Source organism: Podarcis melisellensis, assembly GCF_964234715.1.
Source record: "Podarcis melisellensis genome assembly, chromosome: 9".
Taxonomy (NCBI): domain Eukaryota; kingdom Metazoa; phylum Chordata; class Lepidosauria; order Squamata; family Lacertidae; genus Podarcis; species Podarcis melisellensis.
The window spans coordinates 9880022-9906185 of record NC_138541.1 but is presented as its reverse complement, the minus strand read 5'-3'; the positions used below and the strand labels follow the sequence as shown (position 1 = coordinate 9906185).

General features: G+C 45.3%; 1 protein-coding gene and 1 long non-coding RNA gene across 7 annotated transcripts in view; one reads left to right on the top strand and one right to left on the bottom strand.

Annotated features, from left to right (window-relative positions):
• Positions 1–4510, top strand: part of LOC309377839 — a 9814-nt gene extending 5304 nt beyond the window's left edge. Inside the window, exons 2-3 of the long non-coding RNA XR_014171714.1 lie at positions 3769–4279; positions 4320–4510. This is a non-coding gene — a long non-coding RNA (uncharacterized lncRNA). The remainder of the gene's footprint in view (positions 1–3768; positions 4280–4319) is intronic.
• LOC309377611 (protein FAM47E-like) lies at positions 1227–26164 on the bottom strand. 6 transcript variants are annotated; one of them, XM_081925158.1, is made up of 8 exons: positions 23116–23254; positions 21904–22288; positions 19960–20114; positions 16357–16510; positions 11987–12166; positions 9897–10049; positions 8760–8837; positions 1227–1726 (listed from the first exon to the last, which is right to left on the bottom strand). In XM_081925158.1, the coding sequence occupies exons 1-8, from the start codon at positions 23133–23135 to the stop codon at positions 1601–1603; spliced, it is 1251 nt and encodes a 416-aa protein (XP_081781284.1). In that variant the 5' UTR covers positions 23136–23254; the 3' UTR covers positions 1227–1600. The 6 variants fall into 6 exon arrangements, with proteins under 6 accessions (XP_081781284.1, XP_081781281.1, XP_081781282.1 ...); XM_081925155.1 differs by lacking the exons at positions 1227–1726; positions 23116–23254 and adding exons at positions 2594–2837; positions 25856–26164; XM_081925156.1 differs by lacking the exon at positions 1227–1726 and adding an exon at positions 2594–2837 and having other exon boundaries at positions 23227–23313.

Sequence of the window (26164 nt, the reverse complement as noted above, 5' to 3'; positions counted from 1 at the left end):
TGCCCTGGGGGTGGCACTGGCTGTCATCCTCCTCCCCTTAGTGTTAATGTTGCCGTTGCAGAACTCAGGAAGGAGGATAAGGACAATAGAAGAATTATTTGGCTCATTGCTGTCACTATCTGTGGCTCCAACTACTGTTGGGGTGTGTTCACATTAGAGAGTGGTGAGATCCTCACCTCACCCTGTGCAACTCTTTCCCCACTCTAGGTGTTTATTCACATCAGCAATGCTTCAGTTCGGTTCTGTTTGTGTACATACCAGGGGACAGTGATGGTGGGGTCAGGACAACTTAGGAACATTTAAAGGACTCCAGTTGATGTGAAACTTGCTGGGCAAACAACACATAAAACAGTAGTATCTCATAATGAAGAACAGGATAGATATGCATTTTGGATCATGTCATGTGAGCATAGATTAGAAACACAGAACTGGAAACACAGTGAGTGTGCAGTAAACAAGGGTGTGAACACAGCCTTGGTCTCCCTGCCTCCCATCCTATCAGTCTCAATAGGAACCAGCCACTGCTGCTAGGATCCAACAATAATGATAAGAATAAGAATAATTTATTATTTATACCCCGCCCATCTGGCTGGGTTTCCAAGCCAGAGGACAGTCCCTTTAAGGTCCTCTACTTCTCAGGGACGCAGGTGGCGCTGTGGGTTAAACCACAGAGCCTAGGACTTGCCGATCAGAAGGTCGGCAGTTCGAATCCTCGCGACGGGGTGAGCTCCCGTTGCTCGGTCCCTGCTCCTGCCAACCTAGCAGTTCGAAAGCACATCAAAGTGCAAGTAGATAAATAGGTACCGCTCCGGCAGGAAGGTAAACAGTGTTTCCGTGCGCTGCTCTGGTTCGCCAGAAGCTGCTTAGTCATGCTGGCCACATGACCCAAAAGCTGTACACCGGCTCCCTCGGCCAATAAAGCGAGATGAGCACCGCAACCCCAGAGTCGGCCACGACTGGACCTAATGGTCAGGGGTCCCTTTACCTTTACTTCTCAGGGAAGGGATGGCACCTACTAGGAATGATCTGGCCCCAGAATTAGAGGAATAAAGTCATCCTTTTGGGGAGCAAGCTGCTTATTCAGAGTTCTTTAGGGTGCTGCATCTAATTGGCTCACCCTGCAACTTCATGGGTTGAAACTGGGAAAGAACCTGTTTTCTGTCCCCATAATAATAATAATAAATATTCACACTACTTTGAAGAACAAAATCAGGTAGTAATGTTGGTCAAGCTCAGAGACAAAGCTTCTTTTATTAGATACAGCCAGTATTTAAAATACTGTATGTAAATTATCGTGTTAAACAACAGTTACACTCATAATACATGTACTAAGTTTCTCCTAATATATAATGTCTGAATAATTCTCTCTGCTACCCCTGTAATAGTAGACATTTTAGTGGCCATTTTTTATTTGAATTTTATGGCCTCACCCATTTCCTTAGTTAATTTATCTATGTGTGTAACAGATTAGGCTTGTCTCTGCAGTTTCTGATGAAGGGAAGTGTGAAATCTGGAATAACTTTGGCGATCTCTTTACAAGTAACTTTTTGCCTTGGTTTTTCGTAAGGAAAAACAAGCACTTGCTGACCAGGATTGATTCTTAGAAGACTGAGGAGGAATTCAATCTCATTTCTTCAAGGGTCTTCATAGATAATCTCCTTGAGGAAGGGTCATCCTCCTCTAATAGCTTGGCAGAATTATTTGCAGCCAACATCTGCAGAAGGAACTGAAGCAGACAAACACAAGAATTATCATGTTGCCATGGCAATAAGCGACATAGGGGGCTGCAACTTTTTCATGGTAAATCACAACTTAATTGTATTTTCTGTGGCATATTAGCCATTGTCTGATGACGACATCAGTTGTTGCATCAATGTAAGAAACAAACTTGCCATGTTAAAGTAAAATTGGTAACCAGCTGAGACAGCTTTCACAGTGTGTGTGGTTGGATGGGTAAGCCAGTGTGGTCCAGTTAGTATTCTGTTGGTCTAGGGCAGCCTTGGCCAACTCCATGCCTTCAACAAGTTTTGGACTACAACTTTTGTCAGCTAAAGCTGATGGGAGTGCTAATCCAAAACATCTGGACGGCACCAAGCTTGGTTTGGGAATTTAGGAAGTTTTCTTTAACATCTTGTGCTAGCCAGAGTAGTTGCAACTCTTATGCTACAGATAAACTTGCAGCCACTGCACTGTGCATGTGGAGCCCAGTTAGAGAACCTCAGAGGCAACAATAAACTTGAGTGGAAAGTCAGGAATGAGGAGACTTAATGCTTCTCTCAAACAACTACTGTACTTATTTCTGATTTTTCTAACTGGGCTCTATGAGAGCAGCCCCCTCTACATTCCAAGTTAGGTATAAACCTTTCCCCTTCCGTGCCACTTTGCTAACAGATTTTATTTTTCCTGTTCAAAGAGATTCTGTCTCTCCCTTCACACGGAGTATTCAAAAGCTGACAGCCTCATGGTGCAAGATGTGCTTCATGACTTGATTTTGCTGAATGTATAAAAACAGGCTCCAAAACAAAAGTATTGCAAAGAGACAGGATCAATAGGAAAGAAAATGTATGTGGATATAACCACACATTTCCAAGAATGATCTAAAACATTATTTATTTATGTTACAAGTAGAGACCGGGTCGGGGGGAACGGAGGAAAGGTTTCCTTTTCAAATAAATGGGAGGAAAGCAAACACTTTTCTTGAACTCCTGTAGTTTAGCTTCATGCAGCTCCTTCAGGTTCTCAGATGAAGATCTGTTCAAGTCCTTTGCTCCAGTCTTCTTTGTCTTAGTTTTCCCTGTTAGATCGCCAAACGTTTTGGCTTTGCAAACAGCTTTGCCCTATCACGTATAAATGTGCATTAATATGGTCACAGGGAAGAGGTTTGGAAAGGAACAGGGAAGTTTTTGGTATCACATACCCCCTTAGTTTCTAATGGTAAGATACCCATATAGCATATCTACCATACTGAAGTGAAGTGGAGCATCCACACCAAAAATGTAGAAAGCAGACCTGAAACCTTATCTGCATAAGAAAGCTGCTGTAGGGAATCACTTGCAGGATTAGGAAGTGTTAGGCAGAAATGAGGACCTGAACAAGCATCTAAATGCAGCAGCCATCAATTTCTATCAGGGAGACACATGTTCAAATGCACATCACTGTCCACATTCTGGCACAACCAGAATATTGTGGGGTGGACAGGTTTGGTGCTTGCCTTGATGCTTAGCTGAAGTGGGTACTAAGTTGAGCTGAGTCTTTGTTATGATTGATTGATTGATTGATTGATTGATTGCCCTTCACCCTAAGGTCCCATCGCTACTTACAACAGTAAAGCACAATATTACATGTTAAAATCACAAAATAAGGCGGGTGCTAAAAATATACACTTCAAGTGTCAACAGCCAGGGTAAAGAGGTGAGACTTCGGCATTCTCTGGAAGCTGTATAATCAAAGTGCCAGGCAGAGGGAAAGACGGAGTCCCACAGCTTAGGGGCTGCCACAGAGAATGCCCTCTCCTGAGCCATGTTTTCCCTCTGGGGGCAGAGGAACAACCAAGATTGCCCCTCTTCTCAGAGCTGGCCCAGGATGTTTTGCTGTTTCTGTTGTGCCCACCCCGCAGCCCAGTTTTGCAAGCCACTCAATTTGGCAACCCTGCAGAACTGGCCACGGAGGAGGGGCCGCAGCCCTCCTTGCCCACTCTTTGTCCTCAGGTTGGCCCTGGGCACAGTCTTCCAAGGATAAATAATTAAGGGGCTTTGTTGTGTTGTGCAGGTGTCAACTCCAAGAGGAAGGTTGCTCGCCTGCCTTCTCCCCACCCGCCACGAAGCACTACCACACCAGAACATTGTGAGTAATTATTCCAGTTGGTGGGTCCTTAACTTTATGGGAGCAGCACAGTTGTTGCAGCAGAGGCAGACGGTGTGGGATGTTTCCTTCAGGAACAGCCAGGGGCAGGGCAGAGTGTGTGTCAAATCAGCCCATTGTGCCTTCAGGGCCCACAGGGACTTCTTGTTCTACTTTGTGTTGGTTTTTTGTCCGCTTTGCAAAAATGCTTGAGAATGTAATTTATTCTGCTTAGGGCTGCCACTCTTTTATAAACAGGCACTTTGTGACTTTGGGAACTGCATAACAAGCAGAATGACTGCTGGCATAGCATAGTGCAGCCTTCCCCAACTCCCATCAGCCCCAGTCAGCATGCGTCCAAAACATCTGGAGGGCACTGTTATGTACTGAGTTGAATAGGATCCAAAATGCAGCAGTCTGATTGGTCCTAGAACAATAGGTTCCAAAATGCAGCAGTTTGATTGGTCCTAGAACAATAGGATTCAGAATGCAGCAATCTGATTGGTCCTAGAACAATGCAGCAGTATGATTGGTTCGCAGGAGCCACCCAATCCAGCTCCAGGTGGAAGTGAATCCACAACCTGATTGGCCTACAGGAGAATCCTGGAATTAGCCAATCATGTGCAGCCCATTGTGTAAATAATGTATATAAAGCAGATATTGTGGGGGAACTTCCATTCCTCCTCAACACTAGGAGCTGAATAAAGAGCATGAAATCCACTCTCAACTTCGAGTATATTTCAGGCACAAAGCTGGGGAAGGCTGGCAAAGTGGTTTACACTACAATCCTGTAGGGATGGAAGTTAACCTGATGCCCCATGGATTTTCCCAAATTAGATGAAAAAAGATAGGTCGAGTAGAGGAAACTCTCTCCACAAACACCCCATCTAAAAGCAGCTTAATGGGTGCGAGTCCCATTAGAAAAATGGTATTGCAGGGGAATAGGGGAAGGTTCCCCGCCCCTTAATGGCTAATTTATATTCCACCTTTCCTCTTAACATAGAAGCGTTAGGTGTAAACAACATTTAAAAGACAATAATCCATAAGTAATTAATTAAAATAATTAGAACCAGAAACAGCATGGCAGGTAATGAAAAGATCAGGTCATCATAAAATACCAAGGTTGATGTTCCTCTGCCCTAGCAGCTGCAGCCACAGTCCACTTGCCCCCATCCCCACATGCACAACTGCTTCAGTGCAAAGAAAATGATACCCAATCTACAGAAATGTTGGCTAAACCCAGCTCTAACCAAAAATTTAACCCAGGGTTGATACCTCTTGAATACTCCCAGTCTGAACTCAATTTGCAACTGATAGTCATTGTTTTCACTGTGTTCATGATTCTTAATTGTTGCAATATTTCTTATCCTTACCATGAATTATTAACTTTATTGTTTTATTGTTTTATTGCTTAATAGTGAGCGATATGGGCGGTTTACAATGAAATACGGTACAGTAAATAAAATAAAATTACTCTACAAGAGCGTCATAAAATATATACAGGCATTCTCCATCTTAAAAATCCTGATTCAGAGAAACAGTCTTGGACCACCTTGCTTCTAAAAGCCAACAAAGCAAGACAGCTGAACTGTCTTCATCAATGAATTACCCAAATACGGGTGCCACTACCAAGAAGATTCAGTCTTATGCCAGCCCACTGTGTGTGAGATCAGTGTTATCAAAGGCTGGTGAGAGAACTAGGAAAACCAGGAGGGATGTTGCTTTATCTATCTGTCTCCCGGCAGAGGTCATCCATCAGCTTGACCGAGGTAGTAGCTGTCCCCAAATCGGACTGTGATAAGTTCCTGTTCTTTGGATCAGCCTTGCAAAATTGTTTCCACTTTCCACTACTGAATACACCAAGGCTGCACTGTACTGTACACACATTATGTTGCAACACACCCACATTTGTCGCCACACATACATTTAGCAGAATACTGTTGCTGTTCATTGATCCTTATGCATATACCCATACAACGCATGTGTTTGTGGCCGTTGTACAATCATTAGGTGCACACTTAGAATCAGAGTTGGAAGGGATCCCAAAGGTTCATGTAGTCCAGCCTTTCTCAACCTGTGGGTCTCCAGATGTTGTTGAACTACAACTCCCATCACCCCTAGCTAGCAAGGCCAGAGCTCAGGGATGACCTCACCCCCATCGTTCTACCCAGACACTGAGGTCCAGTGCCAAGGGCCTTCTGGCGGTTCCCTCACTGCGAGAAGCCAAGTTACAGGGAACCAGGCAGAGGGCCTTCTCGGTAGTGGCTCCCACCCTGTGGAACGTCCTCAAAGAGAAGAACAACTACCAGACTTTTAGAAGACATCTGAAGGCAGCCCTGTTTAGGGAAGCTTTTAATGTTTGATGCATTACTGTATTTTAATATTTGGTTGGAAGCTGTCCAGAGTGGCTGGGGAAGCCCAGCCAGATGGGCGGGGTATAAATAATAAATTATTATTATTATTATTGTAGTCCAACAACATCTGGGGACCCACAGGTTGAGAACCGCTGATTCTACTCCAACCCCCTGCAGTGCAGGAATACGCAGCTGGCGCATACGGGGATCGAACTCGCGATCTTGGCATTATCAGCAGCACCGGGCTCTAGCCATGTGAGCTAACCGGATGGCCTCACTTGGGGGGTCTTAGGTGCGCATAACACAAAGTGCAATGTATGAAGTGAACTGTACCCTAGAGTGCAAGGTGAAGTGACACAGGTGTATATGTGTGTGTGTGTGTGTGTGCGCGCGCGCGTGCGCGTGCACCATCTCGGAGAAATGGCCTGGTTTAGTACTCCTCCCCTCCTGCCCCTTTTCTGCAAATCACATCTTTGTGAGGGTGTTTTGCAACTGTCTGTCTAATGGGACATGTGGCTGCATTGTAACAAGTAGAATATGAATCCATAGTACAGCCCTCCAATTTATTCCCTGCCAAATTCTGCATGCCTCCAGATACCAGCAGCTGTCCAGTTAATATCCTTTTGAGAAATGCATGGTTCTCTTTTTATCACCCAAACAAACACAAAGGGTTATATTTAACTGAGCTTTATGCAGAGTACACACATTGAATAAACACCAGAAATCTAAATTGTGTACAGCCGTGTGAACTTGTATTATTTAGATGGTGTTTTTGTTTGTAGTTGCAGGTTTTTAAATATTGTTTTTAATATTGCATTTTAAATGGCTGTCACCTGCCCTGGGAACTTAGAGGGAAGAGTGGGTGATAGTAACTATAGTAATAGTATAAATTAATCAAGATAGCTAAGTTGTTGTTGTTTAGTTGTTTAGTCGTGTCCAACTCTTCTTGACCCCATGGACCAGAGCACGCCAGGCCATAGCTAAATTAGGCCTTCTAATTTCAGTGGGTGTACTCTGAGTAAAGCTTAGTTGACTACCATCCATTAGGAGAAGAGTGAACCAACACAACACAAAAGCACCTAAAACACACTGGAACTGTTGCGCTCAGGTTCTGCTTGCAAACTTCCTCTAGACATCTGACTGGCCTCCATGAGAACAGCATGTTAGAGTAGATGGGCCTTTGAGTTGATCCAGTAGGGGTTTTCTTACATTGATATAGTCTTATAAATGACAGTTCTTAAATAGGGAGAGGATTATGTTAGGTGATAGTTTGTACTGTATATTGTTTCAGGAAACCTGCAGTGTGTTTGGTCAGCAGTGAAACAAAAGGAAATGCATAGGAAGAGCCTAAGCTATGAACCAATAAGTCCCTGGTTCAATTCTCTAAAGGTAAAGGTAAAGGTACCCCTGCCCGTACGGGCCAGTCTTGACAGACTCTGGGGTTGTGCGCCCATCTCACTTAAGAGGCCAGGGGCCAGCGCTGTCCGGAGACACTTCTGGGTCACGTGGCCAGCGTGACATCGCTGCTCTGGCGAGCCAGAGCTGCACACGGAAACGCCGTTTACCTTCCCGCTGGTAAACGGTCCCTATTTATCTACTTGCACCCGGAGGTGCTTTCGAACTGCTAGGTTGGCAGGCGCTGGGACCGAGCAGCGGGAGCGCACCCCGCCGCAGGGATTCGAACCGCCGACCTTTCGATCAGCAAGTCCTAGGCGCTGAGGCTTTAACCCACAGCGCCACCTGTGTCCCGGTTCAATTCTCTACCATTAATCAATTGATCTGATGGCCATTAGCATACCTCCGTCAGCATTAAGGGGATAGTAATAAATAAAACTGCCTTGCCCTTACAAGGTCACTGGGGAAACCACTGAGAAAGTATATATCAAGCACTTTGAGCACTCTTGTGCTATGTAAATGCTGCAAGTTCCCATACCATCTCAAATCTTTATCTTATTTCTTCACACAGTGGATAGTTAAACTATGGAACTCCCACTTGATATAGTGAAAGCCACCAATTTGGCTAATTCCCTTCTGGGCAACCTTCTGGGGGCCAGTGGTGGCCAGGGCCAGAGGCAAAGGGGGGGCACGGCAATTAATGTAAATTTTACCTTTATACAGTAGGCTACTCTCTACACACACTCACACACCCCTCTCTCCTCCATCCAGACAAGCAGCTGTCACAAGGCAAAAATACTCAAACGTGTGAAGCATAGCAGGTGAGGGGTGTGGCCTCAGGAAGGTGTGGTTAGATAGGATGTGGCCTAGGTAGGATCTCAAGGGCCAGACAGAGAGGGCTGGAGGGCCACATCTGCCCCTTGGCCTGAGGTTCCCCACACCTGCTCTAGACCTAACCTATACAACCCATCAGCCATGCATGATGCCTGATTTTGCCGCCTCGACTGCAAAAACAAAGGGTTGTCAAGCACTAGTAAGTCAAGTTAGGCTTGGCAGGTCACACGTGGCTGGGAAGATTTGATGTAGCCACATAAAAATGCTGCCTTTACACAGCTGCAGCAGCTTCAGTTCTGATCTCTTGTTGTATCACAGAAAGTGGGATTTGCTCACCTGAGGCTTCCTGTAGCCTTTCCTGTCAAGAAATTGCTCAAAGGCGTAGATTGCATGGAACCCACTTGCCTCCTCCACCTGCAACAATAGATATTGCTAATTTCACACATGAAAGGAATGTTCAGACACTATTTCCCACCTATTCAGGTTTACCGATATCATTGCCCCTAGGGACCAGAGGTGCACCAGCGCACCTGGGTAATTTTCTTACAAATAAGGTAAACAAATTTTGCAGTGCATTTTCCATTCACATTTATTATTTTGTGTGTCAGTTTCTGAATTGCTGCTCATTCAGAAACTTTGGAACTGTCTACTTATACTTGTTCACTGCAATATCAAAAAGTACTGTTTCTATGAGTGAAAATCTCAGCTACCATGCATCAAATTCCACTTACTGAACTTTCATGTCACTTGACAACACATCAGCTAGAGCCCTGCAACTGTGTTGAGTGGCGAAATTCCAACCCACACTGCCCCCCCTCTATAAATAGGGAAATCCTGACAGATACCCAAGGACAAAATCATGACACCTCATGTCAGTTGTGAATGGCATTCAAATTACCACTTTTCACGCTTCCCAAAGGCCACCAGTGCCTGCTTTTTGTCACACACAAAAGGAGTTCCTTGAGTGCATGTGCCTATTCAAAACTGAGGCAAACTGAGTGCATTTGGTACCTATGTAAAGGTAAAGGGACCCCTTCACAGTTAAGTCCAGTCGCAGACGACTCTGGGGTTACGGTGCTCATCTCGCTTTACTGGCTGAGGGAGCCGGCGTTTGCTCGCAGACAGCTTCCAGGTCATGTGGCGAACCAGAGCAGCGCACGGAAACTCCGTTTACCTTCCCGCCAGAGCGGTACCTATTTATCTACTTGCACTTTGATGTGCTTTCGAACTGCTAGGTTGGCAGGAGCAGGGACCGAGCAACGGGAGCTCACTCCGTCGCGGGGATTTGAACAGCCGACCTTCTGATCGGCCGGCCCTAGGCTCTGTGGTTAAGGCCACAGCACCACCCACTGGTACCTGCCAAGCACAAAAACATTGCTGGAAGATGGCTAAAAATTACCAACATTTATTTACCTCATGAATGCCCTATAACAAGACTTGCCCAGCATAGAACACGATGGGCAATTTCATTACCTTTGGGGCTGCCTTCTTCTTCCTTAAATCCATAAAGGATTGCAGACATACAGGGATTTCTTCCTCATCTCTGACTTTTTTCTTTTTCCATTTCTTGGGGGGAAGATACCAGGCTCCATATTTAATCTTGTCCCATTTTGGCAGAGGAGGTGTCTGATAGGCAAAAGAACAAGGGCACAGTATTAAGTCGGTTGTTTTTTTTTGCCATGTCTGTCATTTTATAAATAAAGTGGTACCTCGGGTTAAGTACTTAATTCGTTCCGGAGGTTCGTTCTTAACCTAAAACTGTTCTTAACCTGAAGCACCACTTTAGCTAAAGGGGCCTCCTGCTGCTGCTGCGCCGATGGAGCCCGATTTCTGTTCTCATGCTGAAGCAAAGTTCTTAACCCGAGGTACTATTTCTAGGTTAGCGGAGTCTGTAACCTGAAGCGTATGTAACCTGAAGCGTATGTCATGGAGGTACCACTGTATTCATTTTGTGCTTACGTCTCACCATGATGGCATAAAAATTACTCACCATCCATGCAGTCTTGTTGGTCTGGCATGCAACAGAGGCTGGTCCATTAGGGCAAATGCAGGGGTTGCCCCACCAATGTCACTCTGCCCCCAGGCAACCCCCCTCCTTGCCTTCCAACTTGCAACCAGCCCATGGGATGGCATTGCCTGTTGGCTTCCTCCTCTGTAGCCTCAGTGCTGCCCTTGCAGAGCTTAGCAGAGAGGATGTTATGTACTGAATTGAATAGGATCCAAAAGGCAGCAGTCTGATTGGTCCTAGAACAATAGGATTCAGAATGCAGCAGTCTGATTGGTTCTAGAACAATATGGTCCAGAATGCAGCAGTCTGATTGGTCCACAGGAGCCACCCAATCCATCTCCAGGTGGAAGTGAATCTGCAACCTGATTGGCCTACAGGTGAATCCCGGAATTAGCCAATCATGTGGGGCCCATTGTGTAAATAATGTATATAAAGCACACATTCTGGGGGAATTTCCATTCCTCCTCACCACTATGAGCTGAATAAAGAGCATGAAATCCACTCTCTACTCTGAGTATATTTCAGAGGAAGATGCGACAAAACTAGAATTAGTTGACTCTGGCTCTGTCTGTCCTTGACCTTGGCTCCGCCTACTGTTGGCCTCCTTGCCTTCCACTCTACCAGCCCCAATGAGCACTACCCACCTTTGCTGGTATGGATGGGGAAAATCCTGGTGCAAAGCTAGGAGGGAGGGGAACACAATATTTGGGGGAAATATGTACCTTTTCACCAAGGAGAGAACAGTCCCCAAATGTTCCTTTACAGGGGGGAAATATTGCAACATTAGGGTGCCACCTGCACTTCTGTAATATCCGCAACCTTGATTGCACCAATCCTTGCCCTCACCTCAGACCTATTTGTGTGCCTAGGAAAGCAACCAACGTACTTGTGCCCATCAGGCTTGGAGGTTAAGGATCAAGAAAGGACACAGGGAACAACTGTCAGTCCCATTCAACTGCAGACCATCTTAAGGGCCAAATTTCCATACATATTCCCACCAGTTGGTGGACATTTTCCTGGTATCTAATTAAGAGAGAAGCCACCAGCCTGCAGATCTCTGCGAATGCAGTACTACAGAGTTCCCAGCAAGTGGCAATCTAAGAACACTGTTCTGAGTAGCAGAAATGCCAAACAATTCATAACCCTCCAGACATCCTTTGGCTTGTGCATTCATGATGGCTTGTGATCATGACGTTATCAGAGCAGTTATATGCAATCTGGCTTTCAATACTGTTTTGCGCCTGCAGAGATTTTGGGGCAGTCGTACTGCTGCGTTTCCAAACACTGCCTGTCCTGTAAGCTCCTGTCGAAATTATTTTTGTAACACAAATGTTCTGGTTTATTTTTTGTGCCACTTTTGTTGTGCTGTAGTGCAAGAATGCCCCTCCAGATGGCAATAATATGGCAACACAGAGGAAACACTGCAGAATGATGTGTGGAAGCTCCAGTATAAATCCACAAGAGTTAAGCAACCACTCCTTTTCCCACCCGTCCCACTGCCATTCCTTCGCTCAAACTCACAGCCCACTGAAACTGGGATTTTCTTGCAATTTACCTTCATAGAGTTCTTGATGGTTTGCCAGTCTGGACGGCGCCCCAGGCACTCCTTCAGCTCTCCTGGCACATTGTAAAGCTGCACAATTTTCATGGGCGATGACGTCTTGGATTCTGATTCGTAGCTTGTGTCAAACAATTTCATGATGGTGGCTTCGTCAATGTTATACTTTTCGACTCCCTGGGATTAGAAGTCCAAGAACACTTTCAGAAGGCAGCCTTTTCATTCATGCAAACACTCTCTAAGGAAGATAATAGTGGTGAGCTGCACATTTCAGCAGATGGGCAAGGGCCTGGAAGAAGACTAGTTGTGTCACCAGCTCTAATTGTCACAGCTTTTAGAGCAAAAACCTTGGCCTCTTGTTTCGCCACCGTTAGGTCACGCTGATTAATTGTGGGCATATGACTGCAGTCTCTTCGGGTGCTCTGCATTCACACATGCACTCAAACGACAGCAGGTTACTTCAGGAGCAAAGAATTGTTTCGTTGCATGGAGGAGTCACTTACTGGTTCACATGGAAAAGCCATTTTCAGTGGTGCCCAGTGATGTAAGTGTTGACAGCTGTATTGAGGCAGCACCGAGTGTTGAAATTTTGTGCCCTTAACAATTTTGTGCTGGGGCAACCTCCCCATGCTATAATAATAATAATAATAAATAATAATAAATTATTTATACCCCACCCTCCCCAGTTCAGAAACCAGGCTCAGGGCAGCTAACAAGAAATTTAAAACACTTAATTATAAAAGCAGCATAAAGACGGTATAAAAACATAAATAACAATAAAATTCAAAAATCAATCAGATAATCCCTAGGGCTAGCTGACTGAATTGGTCCTACTTGGGCCAGCAAGGAGGCCAGGGGAGAATTTGCTGCGGGGTCTCAGAGCAGGTGATCTTCATAAAAAGGGGAGGGGAAGGGAAGAGAAGAGAAGGAGGGAAATAAAAGATCAGGCTAAATTCAAATTAAAGGCTAGGCGGAATAGCTCTGTCTTACAGGCCCGGCAAAAGGAGGTTAAACCCTGAAGGGCCCTAGTCTCATGGGACAGAGCATTCTACCAGGTTGGAGCCATCACTGAAAAGGCCCTCGCCCTGGTGGAGGATAGTCTGACTTCCTTAGGGCCCGGGACCTCTAAACTATGGTTATTCATGGACCTTAAGGTCCTCTGTGGGGCATACCAGGAGAGGCAGTCCCATATGTTACTGCCCCAACATTCAAAACCATACTTTCCTTGCCTGCAACCTGAAATGATGTAATATAAGGGGGGGGGCAGACTTTACTTCTTCATTCTACTAGTCATCTGCCCTAGAGGAGATGACTAATAAGACCTGAACATGAAGTCACTCCAAAGATTTCATCGGATAACACTGTATCACCCACCTTCCTGCCTCCAAACCACGTTGCTCCAGAGAGCACCCAAAATCACATGCACAGAGGGGCGGAGAGACCACAAACAGACAAGTCATCAGAAGAGAAATAAGAATATAACCCTTCACAAAGCTCAGCTCTTCCCGTGGGACTGTTCCAGAATGTTATCTCTCTTAATTTGGAGAAGGAAGCATCAGTTCCTGTTAATTTGTATACCAGAACTGGTTGAAAGCAAAACGTTTGTTCTATCCTTTCCCCTGTTACTTTTTTTTAAAGTATTTATTAAAGTTTTTGAACATGTGTGCAATAAACAAATAAACAGACAACTACACGACAGAACTGTATGGCTCACATTATGTAAGCTATTGTTTATGCATCTAAGTGCTTGGCTGTAATAAAGAAACAAGTGGGAAAATACCAGTAGCTAAATTAGTAGCAGGAACTGTGAGAGGCCAGGAGTACCATAGCTGTCAACTTACAGATTTTGAAAATAAGGGACCAGCAGCCTCAAAACTAAGGGATCAGCAACCAAAATAAGGGATTTTGCTATTGTAAAGAGTTACATACATTGGCAGGATTGACAGATGATGTCAATCTGGTATGATACGGTTGCGGCGTGGCGGCAGCCACTGAAGCGCCACCCTTCTGCGTCTCTCCCCATCCCCTCCTCTTCCTCCTCCCTCAGGCCGCCTCCTCAGCTGCCACCACCGCTTCCGCCTCCGGGCTCGTGGGCGGCCTGGGCAAGAGTCTCTCTCCCTCCCCCCTCTCTCTCAGGCGGGGAAGGGCCGATGGAACTCCTCGCGCCAGGACGATGGCGCCAGCGAGCTCTCTCTCGCGCGGCGGAGGACCCTGAGCCGCTGCTTCCCTGGACGAGCATGAAACCCGGGAAATTTAAGGGACAGCATCAATAAGGGACAGCAGCGGGACATGGTGCTGGGATAAGGGAGTTTCCCGCCAAATAAGGGATAGTTGACAGCTATGAGGGGTACTATGGATCTGCACTGCCTTAAAATATGCAAATTATAAGATAACCAATGTTCCAAAACCACATTGTTTTTGGGGGCTCCACACAATGCTCTATTATACTGTATGCAGTAAGTTTTTTCCGCTAATGCTAACGTGCAGACTTTAAACCACTAGCTCTACATCCTGCTGCTATTTTTTAGAACTTCACAAGACTGACCAAGTCATGCTGCACATGAATCACACTGGAGACTTTCACCGATGTTGAATTAGCAGGTTTCTCAGTTCCTCTTTCCTTTTGCTTTTTACTCAACAGCAGAACAGAGATTAAGAAATGTGTCAAAGTTCCCCTGACCATGTATTTTTGTATTCTGATTTCTGAGTGAACAATTCTTCTATTTTGCCTGCTGTATTATTAATAGCTAAGGGTGCTTTCAGAATCCAAATGGGGGCTTAATATTGCAAACAAATGGTTCCAACACCCAATATTAAGGTTACTGGATTTTATGCCAAAAAAGTAAATCTGAATTAAACAAGGAAAAATGTGGACTGACATTTTGATGCCAACGATGTTGTGTGGACACTGCAAAAAATTGCATGTGTAAGAAGCACCCATCACACATTAACACTCTTCTGGAAACACAGCAGTTTGACTTCATCCCCAGAGGTGAACTCCATTGTCTCTCAAGACAGATGTCAACAATAACAACAAGCACACTAAAATAAATAAGGATATTACAAACATATCAATTATGCTTAGTGAGGTGGTGCCCTATTTTGTGCTAAGTTTTAAATACTGCACAGAGACTGGTCAAAGGACTTTGCATTTATGGGAGATGAACACAGAAACAGCTATTGGGTGGGATGCTGAAAAAATCCCTCACATGGCCATTTTCTACAAATATTCCGTGTTTCGTGGAAGTAGTCTGAATACACATTTTCAGCCTGAAAACAAATGCAAATATGAATCAGACCACATCCACCACAATTCAGAATGTTGCTCTATCTCAGGCTTAGGCAAACTCAGCCCTCCAGATGTTTGGGGACTACAGCTCCCATTATCCCTAGCTAATAGGACTAGTGGTCAGGGATGATGATGATGATAATAATAATAATAATAATAATAATTTATTGAGTCTCCCCAGCCACTCTGGGCGGCTCCCAATCAAGTGTTAAAAACAATACAGCATTAAATATTAAAAACTTCCCTAAACAGGGCTGCCTTCAGATGTCTTTTAAAAATAGGACAGCTGCTTATTTCCTTGACATCTGATGGGAAGGTGTTCCACAGGGCGGGTGCCACCACCGAGAAGGCCCTCTGCCTGGTTCCCTGTAGCTTTGCTTCTCGCAGTGAGGGAACCGCCAGAAGGTCCTCGGCGCTGGATCTCAGCGTCCGGGCTGAACGATGGGGGTGGAGATGCTCCTTCAGGTATACAGGACCAAGGCCGTTTAGGGCTTTAAAGGTCAGCACCAACACTTTGAATTGTGCTCGGAAACGTACTGGGAGCCAATGCATATCTCTCAGGACCGGTGTTATGTTGTCCAGTCACCAGTCTAGCTGCCGCATTCTGGATTAATTGCAGTTTCCGGGTCACCTTCAAAGGTAACCCCACGTAGAGCGCATTGCAGTAGTCCAAACGGGAGATAACCAGAGCATGCACCACTTTGGCGAGACAGTCCGCAGGCAGGTAGGGTCTCAGCCTGCGTACCAGATGGAGCTGGTAAGCAGCTGCCCTGGACACAGAATTGACCTGTGCCTCCATGGACAGCTGTGAGTCCAGAATGACTCCCAGGCTGCGCACCTGGTCCTTCAGGGGCACAGGTACCCCATTAAGGACCAGGGAGTCCCCCACACCCGCCCGTCCCCCAAAAACAGTACTTCTGCCTTGTCAGGATTCAACCTCAATCTAGATGACTAGATGACCCTCAGGGTCCTTTCAGACTCTATGATTCTATGACTTTTATGAAGCCCCCCATTCTGGATCAGCTGAACCCTTGACGGTTTTGCCCCGAAGTCTTCCATTGCACCTCTCTTAGCTTACCATTGAGCTGACCCACTCAACAAACTCCTTCGTTGCACGCTTTACATTCTCATCCAAGGGAGGAATATAGGCTATTTGGGCTGCCTTTTCTCTTTCACTCACTTCTTTTTTACTAAACCACGTATAAGGGTTCTTGCTTTTAGGCGCCCAGGGCCTAAAGAGAAATGAAAAATACATCATGATCATCAAGTTTCTGTCACACGGAATTGATTACATTTCCCTCCCCACCCCCACGGCATTTAATTGAATGGGGAGGAATAACACAATGACAAATTTATTTCCATATGTTACATGATTTCACCACAGTGGATAATGAGGGGAATAATATAACTGCAGCGGAACAGAAACAGTGCTGCATGTGTTGACTATTGAGCAAAATGGACAATTATGCCTTCTTATATCACAGAACAAATCCCTACAAAACATTCCCAGAGTTTCATGTGCAGGATCTGGTACTGTAAATGATCTGGCTTGAGTTCTGCTGCTACCATGGGCCGTGCCAGATATACGTATAAGCTAAACAAGCTATAGCTTAGGGGCCCCAAAACAAATTAAAGGAGAAAACCTGGATGTACATTTCCAAAATATTAGATAAAAAACAAATAAAATAAAAATACAGCAACAGTGGTTTGTGTTGTGTTACTTTGATAAAATACATATTTTGTTATGTGCAAATGGCTTTACATACTTATTAGGTCCAAAAATTACCATATAGCATATATTCAACACAAAAACAGCAGCAACAACAATTTGTTGTTGACAAAGGACAGCTGGACATATAAAGGGCCCCATTACCTTCAGTAGCTTAGGGCCTCCTCACACCTAAATCCAGCCCTGACTATGGGATGCCAGTTACCTTGTTCCCACATTAGTCATCAGAGTCATCCAGCTTATCTTTTTTCCTTATGTGGAAATGCTACAAGTGCTGTATGGCAAAGAAAGATGTTGGCGAGAAGTCATCACAATCATAGATTGAGGGGAAAGGCAAGGAGAGCGAAATGAGAAGTGGCAGATTTTTGCGAGATTTATTGTGCCTTTGCAGTAGCTTTAAAGAAGGGAAACTCTTGCAACATTGCCTGCTTATAGATAGGATCAGTTTCTGTGGGTTGTGTCAAGTTCCCAGAGGATGCTCTTAATGAGTGGTCAATAAAGGTCAAAATAAGTAAATAAATACGGGCCTCAAAATAAGCTCTGCTCTGTTTATCTCTCTGTTGCATCTCTCTCTGATTACAGGAAAATAACCACGCTGTGTGCTTTCCATGTGGCTATATGGGTTTGCAAGGCAGATTCAAAAATGGGACAGGCACTTAGCATGGAATTCGCCAGCTTGACAATCCCAGCTACCACTGCCAGATCCCAGAATGGATGAAGGTAGTTGGTGTCTAGGAGAATAAAAATTTTGCTGACTACACCACAAGCATTCTTGATATATAAAGGTAAAGGTAAAGGGACCATTAGGTCCAGTCGTGACCGACTCTGGGGTTGCGGTGCTCATCTCGCTTTATTGGCCGAGGGAGCCAGCGTACAGCTTCCGGGTCATGTGGCCAGCATGACTGAGCCGCTTCTTGCTAACCAGAGCAGCGCACGGAAACACCATTTACCTTCCTGCCAGAGTGGTACCTATTTATCTACTTGCAATTTGACGTGCTTTCAAACTGCTAGGTTGGCAGGAGCTGGGACCGAGCAACAGGAGCTCATCCCATCGCGGGGATTCGAACTGCTGACCTTCTGATCGGCAAGTCCTAGGCTCTGTGGTTTAACCCACAGCGCCACCCGCACCCCTATTCTTGATATGCAGCTTCCAGGAATTCAGCAGTTTGTTTTGCAGCCTGGGCTAAGTAGGGTGGGTTGGAGCAAGCGATAGTACTGCTGCCATATCCCTCAGCTACAAGACTGCCCTGTTAAGCCATATCTCCTTCCTCCACTCCTTATGAGAAGATGAGAGATTGCACCACCATCATCATTATTTAAAGTGAGACATAGAAGCATCATACATCAAGCTGTTTCTAATGGTTAACCTCTAAGCGAATGCTCACTTGTGTGCTTGGCAGTGTGTGGCGTTTGCCTCCTAGGTGGGTCATAAGGAAAGGGTTAAATGAGTGTGATGTGATTGGCCAGTGAAAACTGATAGGAGTTAGAGTGGTGTGGAGTTCAGTTGAGAGTTGGGAGTTGAAGAAGGAAGAGGGAGGAATAGTCTGTGGGTTGGCCGAGTTGTGTTGTGTGAGAGAGAGAGGAATTGTTAGGTGGAGTCAGATAGTTAGTTGGGATCATGAGTTTGAAGTTGTTAGGAACGAATAGGACAGTTAAGGAACTAAGATTAAGAAACTGACAAGAAAATTAACTGAAACCATAAGCTTGTTCATGCCTATAAAATAAACTTGATTATTTATTAATGTCAACAACTGACTGGACTCCGACAAATGGGTTGGTGGCAGCGAAGAAAGCAAACACAGTGGTGGCACAGGGTCAATAGACTGTCAAACTTCCAGGGACCCTGTGTGATCACCACACAGTGCCTTTGAAGACCATGGACCAGAAACACAAAGTTTGCTTTTTGCCACCTTTCAGACTCTGCCAGCGATTTCCTCCATGGTCATCAGGGTTGGGTCCGCTCTGCTCTGTTCAGCCTCTCCTACTTCTCCTTTATTAGTCCATCTGTCTGAGTGTGCAGACAGGCAGACGGGCTCTTGGCCACTCTGAACCAGAGTGGAAAGCTGTGATTTCCATGCCCACTGGGCCTGTGCCCATGGGTGTAGCCAGGGGGGCAGCTTCCTCCCTGTTATGTACTGAGTTGAATAGGATCAACAAGGCAGCAGTCTGATTGGTCCTAGAACAATAGGATTCAGAATCAGTGGCGTAGCGTGGGGGTGCAGGGGGGCCGGGCGCACCGGGCGCAACATCTGGGGGTTAGGGGGCGCAAATCCACGGGTTAGGGGGCGCAAATCCACAGGTTGGGGGCGCAAATTACTTGCCTTGCCCCAGGTGCTGACAACCCATGCTACACCACTGTTCAGAATGCAGCAGTCTGATTGGTCCTAGAACAATAGGGTCCAGAATGCAGCAGTCTGATTGGTCCTAGAACAATGCAGCAGTATGACTGGTCTGCAGGAGCCACCCAATCCCAGCTCCAGGTGGAAGTGAATCCGCAACCTGATTGGCCTACAGGAGAATCCCAGAATTAGCCAATCACGTGCGGCCCATTGTGTAAATAATGTTTATAAAGCAGATATTGTGGGGAAACTTCCATTCCTCACTACTATGAGATGAATAAAGAGCATGAAATCCACACTCGACTCCGAGTATATTTCACTCCCCATCAATTAAATAAAAATACTTAACTAACTGACTGCATCACAGATAACTCAGTTCTGCCCCCCCCCCAAAAAATAAAGCCTGCCCCCTCCTAAAATAAATCCTGGCTATGCCCATGGTTGTGCCCTTGGTGAGGGCCACCCTCGCCAACCCCTAGGTATGGCCCTGGTCACACCGCAGTCCATTTCAAAGGAGCAGAAGCTTCGAAGTCACCCCAGAGTTAACAGGAGATCAGTTTAGGGGGGTATTCTTTCGCATTACACCTTTCACCTCCTGCAACACTGTACTCACGGGGTTACTTGGCTGAAGCCTGACTCTGACTTTTTGTCGTACTGCTGCAGCCGATACTGGACTGTAGGGGGAACCACTTCTGTTTTGCTATAGTCAGGTGAGCCTCTGGCCAGATGCATTTCAGGGTCTAGGAGCTTCACCACGTCCTGAAACATCTGTGGGTAAAGCAAAGAGAAGGTGAGGCCTCGGAAAAGTGGCTGCAGAACCCCAGACATGGCCTTGCAATTACATATACATGTCATGTATGCATTTAATCTCACAGCTTCAGGGATATGATTTTGAACAGTTGGGGTTGAGTCTTTTTTCCCCTTTTCAATTCTCCATTCTCATTCAAGTGCATGTTTTCTCCTGCACTGTTGTTGTTGTTATTTTATAATATTTTTATCAGTTTTAATTAAAACAAACATCATATAAAAATATACATTGAAAAGAAAAATTTGAAATAATAAAACTGTAACGTTTTTCATACTGTTTATACAATTAATGTAATATCCAAATGTGGGATTTCTCAAATCCCTTGATTTCCCTCCACCCTCTCCATGGTTCCATTATTTCATTATTAGTTCAGGCATGTCCAAATTGTACTCTCCATCTATTTGTATCTAATTCTATCATTTGGGGCTGAGTCTTGGTCCTTGCTAGGAATGCACAAATCTGTTAATTTTGATTTCTCTCAGTTTCTCATTCTTCAAAGTTTGAGTTCCCTTAGCCACATTTTCACATCAGTTTCCTTTTTGTTTTAGTGTGAATTTCTCCTAGCATATTTGCTAGGATGTAATGTTCCCTAATATAATGCATATTTCTATGTTCTTTTCACTAACATATGCCTTCTTATGCGCACAATATACTGCTATATACATGTTAATCGGCCGGAAAACTGCAGTGCAAAATCTGAACAATTTTCTGAAGAAGGCTGTGTTTCATTTAGCAAATTGTTTCAGAATGTGCCAATTAGATAGGCTCATTTTTAAACGCAAACTAAATCAATTCCCACCCTTGTATAGTATTACAGACCTCTCCCAACCATTAATTTGTTTGCTTAAAAGATTTCTAACTTGCTCTTCAGTGGCGTTTCTAAGGTAAAATACAAAAATAAATACAAAAAGAAAACACATTTAAAAAGTAAATTAAAATACACTAAAGAACTTTGGAGAATAAAAATATATTAGCCTGGCCCTCGATAGGTAACAGTGTTGGTGCCTGGCAGGCCTCTTGGATGAGGGAATTCCACAAAAAGGGTGCAACGGCCAAGAATACTCTGTCTCTGATTGCCACTACTCTTGTTACTGACGGCAGGATTAACTGGAGGAAAGCCTCTGAAATTACCTGAATATATGGGTACATTGGTATAGAAACAGACATTCCTTCAAGTACCTGAGTACATTATTTCCTTCAGTAGATACATATATTGTAAAGGCAAACCAACTTTTAATATATCTACCCATTTTAAAAATATCATGAGTTTCTGTGTAAGCTTTTCCATGTAGGCCACACAGTCTTTTTGATACCAGTACGGTGGCACCTCAGGTTAAGTACTTAATTTGTTCCGGAGGTCCGTTCTTAACCTGAAACTGTTCTTAACCTGAAGCACCACTTTAGCTAATGGGACCTCCTGCTGCCACCGCGCTGCCGGAGCATGATTTCTGTTCTCCTCCTGAAGCAAAGTTCTTAACCTTAAGCACTATTTCTGGGTTAGCAGAGTCTGTAACCTGAAGCGTCTGTAACCCGAGGTACCACTGTAAGTGATTGAAGCAAATGTTTGGTGCGGTTTAATGCGAAGAGTTTAAGTATTTGCCCCTCCCTCTATTTCCTTGGCTATTCTTTGGTCAAAAAGTGAGAATGTGAAATGTGGAATTAAGGGTGAAGGAAGCTGAAACTCCCCCTTGTGATTGAATGTACATTGGTGGAAACTTGTCGATGATGATGATTTTTATTATTATTTACCTCTGGGGGCAAACTGTCCTCCAGATGAGGATAAAGGGCAAGTGGATGTTGGGTCAGGCAGTGCTCAGTCTGTGCAATGTACTCCTTTTTGGCTCTCTGTGAAGCACTGAGCTTGGAGAACACAATGTCGCTTCTGGTCTTCAGTCCCGTGTCTGTATATGGCACAAGCTGTGAAGGGCCTGGTTTTTTGTACTCTAGAATTACTGGTACGGGCCCCTTTTTGCCTCGGATGATGATGTTATCAGAAGGGGGAGGGTAGCCATTTCTGAAGTCATCCAGGCCACTTTTCAAAAATCTCCATCGCTGGCCGTTGAGGGCATCAGAAAACTTCTCTTTGTTAGCAGCCCGCTTTTGAAAGCACTTGGTAGCCAATCTCTCCTTATACCTGAAAGCAAAGCATTATGGTCAACACCTGAAGCAAATCAGTCCCAGCCTGGATACCCCAGACTGTGCTAGAAATCAACTGGAGACTATCAAGTGGCGTAGTGGGTCATTGGGTCTGGCTGATAACCAGAAGGTTGGTGGTTCGAGCCCATCCAGGGATGGCTGTGGACAGCATTGCATTGGGTTCCAACGGTACAATTCTAGGATTCTTTGATTCTATGGGTGTCCCCACAGTATTCACCTGAGCCATTCCACCACAGTTATTTTGTGTTCTGCTCAGAATTAGCACTTAATTGGACTAGATGACTGAGAAGACAGGAGTGCTTCCAGACGGTTGCTATTTCTAGGGGGAATTCAGTCATATACCGGCAAACTAATGAATCACCCCACTCAGAACATTTAAGAGAAATATATAGCTTTTACCTAGTCATTAGCTGCCATTAAGGAAGTATCTTCCTTATTACTGGATAGGCCAGTAATCTAGTAACAAAAGGCATCAACCCTTTTCTGAACAAATATTAGGTCTCCCTATCCTGCTCTTGTTTTTTTTTTCTTTTTTCTAAGCCCAAACATTTTCCTGCTAAAAGAAAAAAGAAATTAAGAAACAGGTTAACAAATACATGGTTGGTTAAGTCAAAGCACAAGTTGTTTCCCCTTTACTGAAATCAGTCCCCTTAAAGAGAAACAGTTAAAAGTTAACCCCTTTTGCAATTTCTGTTCAGACCACCAATGTTAACAATACAGAAATACAAGATTCAGGAGCATCGCAATTCTTCAGGCTCCGAACCCCGTATGCTGCTGACGAAGCACAAAAATCTCAGAGCTCACATGGTTCCTCTAGTACCCATAAGATTATGAGTTTCATTGACATGGTTAAACCAAGGATATGAGAGTCCCACTTTGTGACATCAGAGCTGCATTGTGGAAAGAGGTATTTACATAAGATAGCTCAATTGTCTTCACTCCTTCGGGACAGGAAGTATTCAAAAACATGTTTCTTGCTGTCCTAAAACACTCACAAAATAAGCGCTGTCAGTTACACTCCTTTGTGAAGTCACATTTCTGGTGAGTAAATAGTCAGGGAGGAAATAGGCTTTATGCAGTGTTTTCTTTTTAAAAAAATGTTTAAGGGTACTTTCATTTTGGCTGCTCCCCCTCTACCTTGCCCCCTTCCTTCCCCCAACCCTGGACAAGGGACTCAAGGTGGCGGCAGTGGCGCTGAGAGGACGGGAAGGCTCCTGGCGATGGCAGTGTTGGCTTGAGTGAGGAGAGACAAGTGTTCATCAGCTGGCTCTAGCCTGGCAAGAGGAAGAGGAGGAGCGCCGTCGCCTCCATCGCAGCCGCCCCAGACTCTCCTCCCTGGGCACCAGCAGGGAGAATGACAGAGCTCCAGTCTACGCTGCTACTGCGGAGACAGCTGACATGTAATAATATAATAATAATAATTTATTATTTGTACCCCGCCCATCTGGCTGGGTTTCCCCAGCCACTCTGGGCGGCTTCCAACAGAAATGAAAAATACACTAAAATGTCACATATTAAAAACTTCCCTGAACAGGGCTGCCTTCAGATGTCTTCTGAATGTCAGGTAGTTGTCCATCGCCTTGACATCCGGTGGGAGGGCATTCCACAGGGCGGGCGCCACCACCGAGAAGGCCCTCTGCCTGGTTCCCTGCAACTTGGCCTCTCGCAGGGAGGGAACCGCCAGAAGGCCCTCGGAGCTGGACCTCAGTGTCCGGGCAGAACGATGGGGGAGGAGACGCTCCTTCAGATATACTGGACCGAGGCCATTTAGGGCTTTAAAGGTCAGCACCAACACTTTGAATCGTGCTCGGAAACGTACTGGGAGCCAGTGCAGATCTCTCAGAACCGGTGTTATGTGGTCCCGGCGGCCGCTCCCAGTCACCAGTCTAGCTGCCGCATTCTGGATTAGTTGTAGTTTCCGGGTCACCTTCAAAGGTAGCCCCACGTAGAGCGTCCGTCGGTCGGGGCAACACAAAATCTTTAGGGGTACGTGTCCCCCTGTGTCCCCCCAGAAAAAAGCACTGGCTGTATGCTAGATCCTTCTAACCCCTCGATCCAGCAGATATAAAGCAGGCTAGCTTCCTGTGTTGAGATGACCGTCTGAAAGATGATGGACAATTAAGAGAAAGGAAAGGGGGCTCTGTGTGAGATGGCAAATGTATGGGGCGCCCTTCCAACTCAGAGAGAGAGGGATAGTGTCTGAGATTAGAGTCGAAAGAGGCTGTAGTGTGACCTAGAAGTAAAGCAGCAAACTGGAAAGAGAGTCAGAGTAACTTTGAGAGCAATGCTTGATTCCTGTTTGAATCCAAGGCTGTGTCTTTGGGAGAAACAAGGCCCTTTTGGGGTGTTGATGACGTGCACCCCTCCCTCGGGGGCTCAGGTTGTATATATGTGTGAATAAACCATTTATCATAAAGACACCACAGTCTCCGCTGTGCCTCATTCCCAAAAGGAAACACAGACCCTTGGTAAGCATCTGGGACCCCTGGGATCTCACAACGCTTGGACAGTGGAATGGTATACAACAGCATTTAAAATACAGTATTTTAGGCCTTTTAGTGACGAACCTCTGTGAGGCAACTTCCGTTATAGAAATGTTAAATCACAAACCAGTCACAATCAAATATTATGCATAATGAAACACAATCAAATGTTGAGTCTCTCTGTGTATTACACAAACACACACACACAGAGACAGAGAGACAGAAAGAAAGAGAAAGAGGTATAGCTAGGCCTGCAGTCATAACATTTTGCACCAGACCAACCAACAGCTTAAAGATGATACACTGTTCCTAGCACCATGTAACTCTTCAGGCATATTGCACAGTACAAAATAACAAGATGTAACCCTCTACTCATGTCCATTTGGCTTAAGCCCAACATTTATCTATAGCTAGAGGGTGTGTGCATGTGTGCAAGGTAGGGTTGCCATACGTCTGGGAAAACCCGGACATGTCCTCTTTTGGGGGGGGGTTGCTGGCAACATGCCCATCCGGGCAGATTTTTACATTTTAAAGGAAATGTCTGGTTTTTCAGGGCTTGGGCTCAGGCAGGGGCTGCTGAGGCTGCTGCCAACCCGAGCCGGTGAAAGAGATGCACAGGCACGGCAGCTGTAGATTTGCTGTCTGGAAATGCTTTTACTGTATGCTTTTATGTTTTCCTTGCTGTAAACCACCTTGATTTGTTCTTACGATATAGCAGCATACAAATAAAATTAATAAATAGAAAAGAGACTTCCCAGCTACTAGAACGGATGTCTGACCACCGTCGGGAAGTAAGCATCTCTTAAATCAGCGGTTCTCAACCTGTAGGTCCCCAGATGTTGGACTACAACTCCCATCATCCCTAGCTAGCAAGCCCAGAGCTCAGGGATGATGGGAGTTGTAGTCCAACAACATCTGGGGACCTACAGGTTGAGAACCGCTGTCTTAAATTGTTCTGAAATAACTGTCACGCCAGTTGCTCATCATCACAATACAAGTATTTGGATCCCTGCAGATACACATCTCGTTCAGTTCTGCGAAGTACTCGCTCCTTGGCTCACCCTGGGGGGTAGTTCATGGTGATGGATGCAAGGGCTCTTGCAACTGTGGATGAGATGAGGGTTCAGCTGCGAGCCTCTGCTTCTCCTTCGGCCAGGCAAGGCAGAACAAAGCAACGCTGTGAGCCTCTAACTTCCAGCAACCAGTTCAAAGCCAACCATTCATTCGTTCTCACGCTGGAAAAGACTCTGGTTGCCAGGAGACAGTGGTGGCCAAGCTGTGGCAACAGTTGGCGGACTAACTGCCACAAAGGCTCTGGCTTACATTCTCTGAACCAGTGCTGAAGCTAATTCCCCTCTTCCCCATATTCT

Excerpts from the sequence above, each read along its gene's own strand:
- LOC309377611 (XM_081925154.1), bottom strand. The coding sequence starts at position 23,135 with ATGGGTACTAGAGGAACCAT. Across the intron at positions 10,050-11,986 it reads CCATCAAGAACTCTATGAAG|ACACCTCCTCTGCCAAAATG; the intron begins GTAAATTGCAAG and ends TTTGCCTATCAG. Across the intron at positions 8,838-9,896 it reads AGAAGAAGGCAGCCCCAAAG|GTGGAGGAGGCAAGTGGGTT; the intron begins GTAATGAAATTG and ends CTATTGTTGCAG.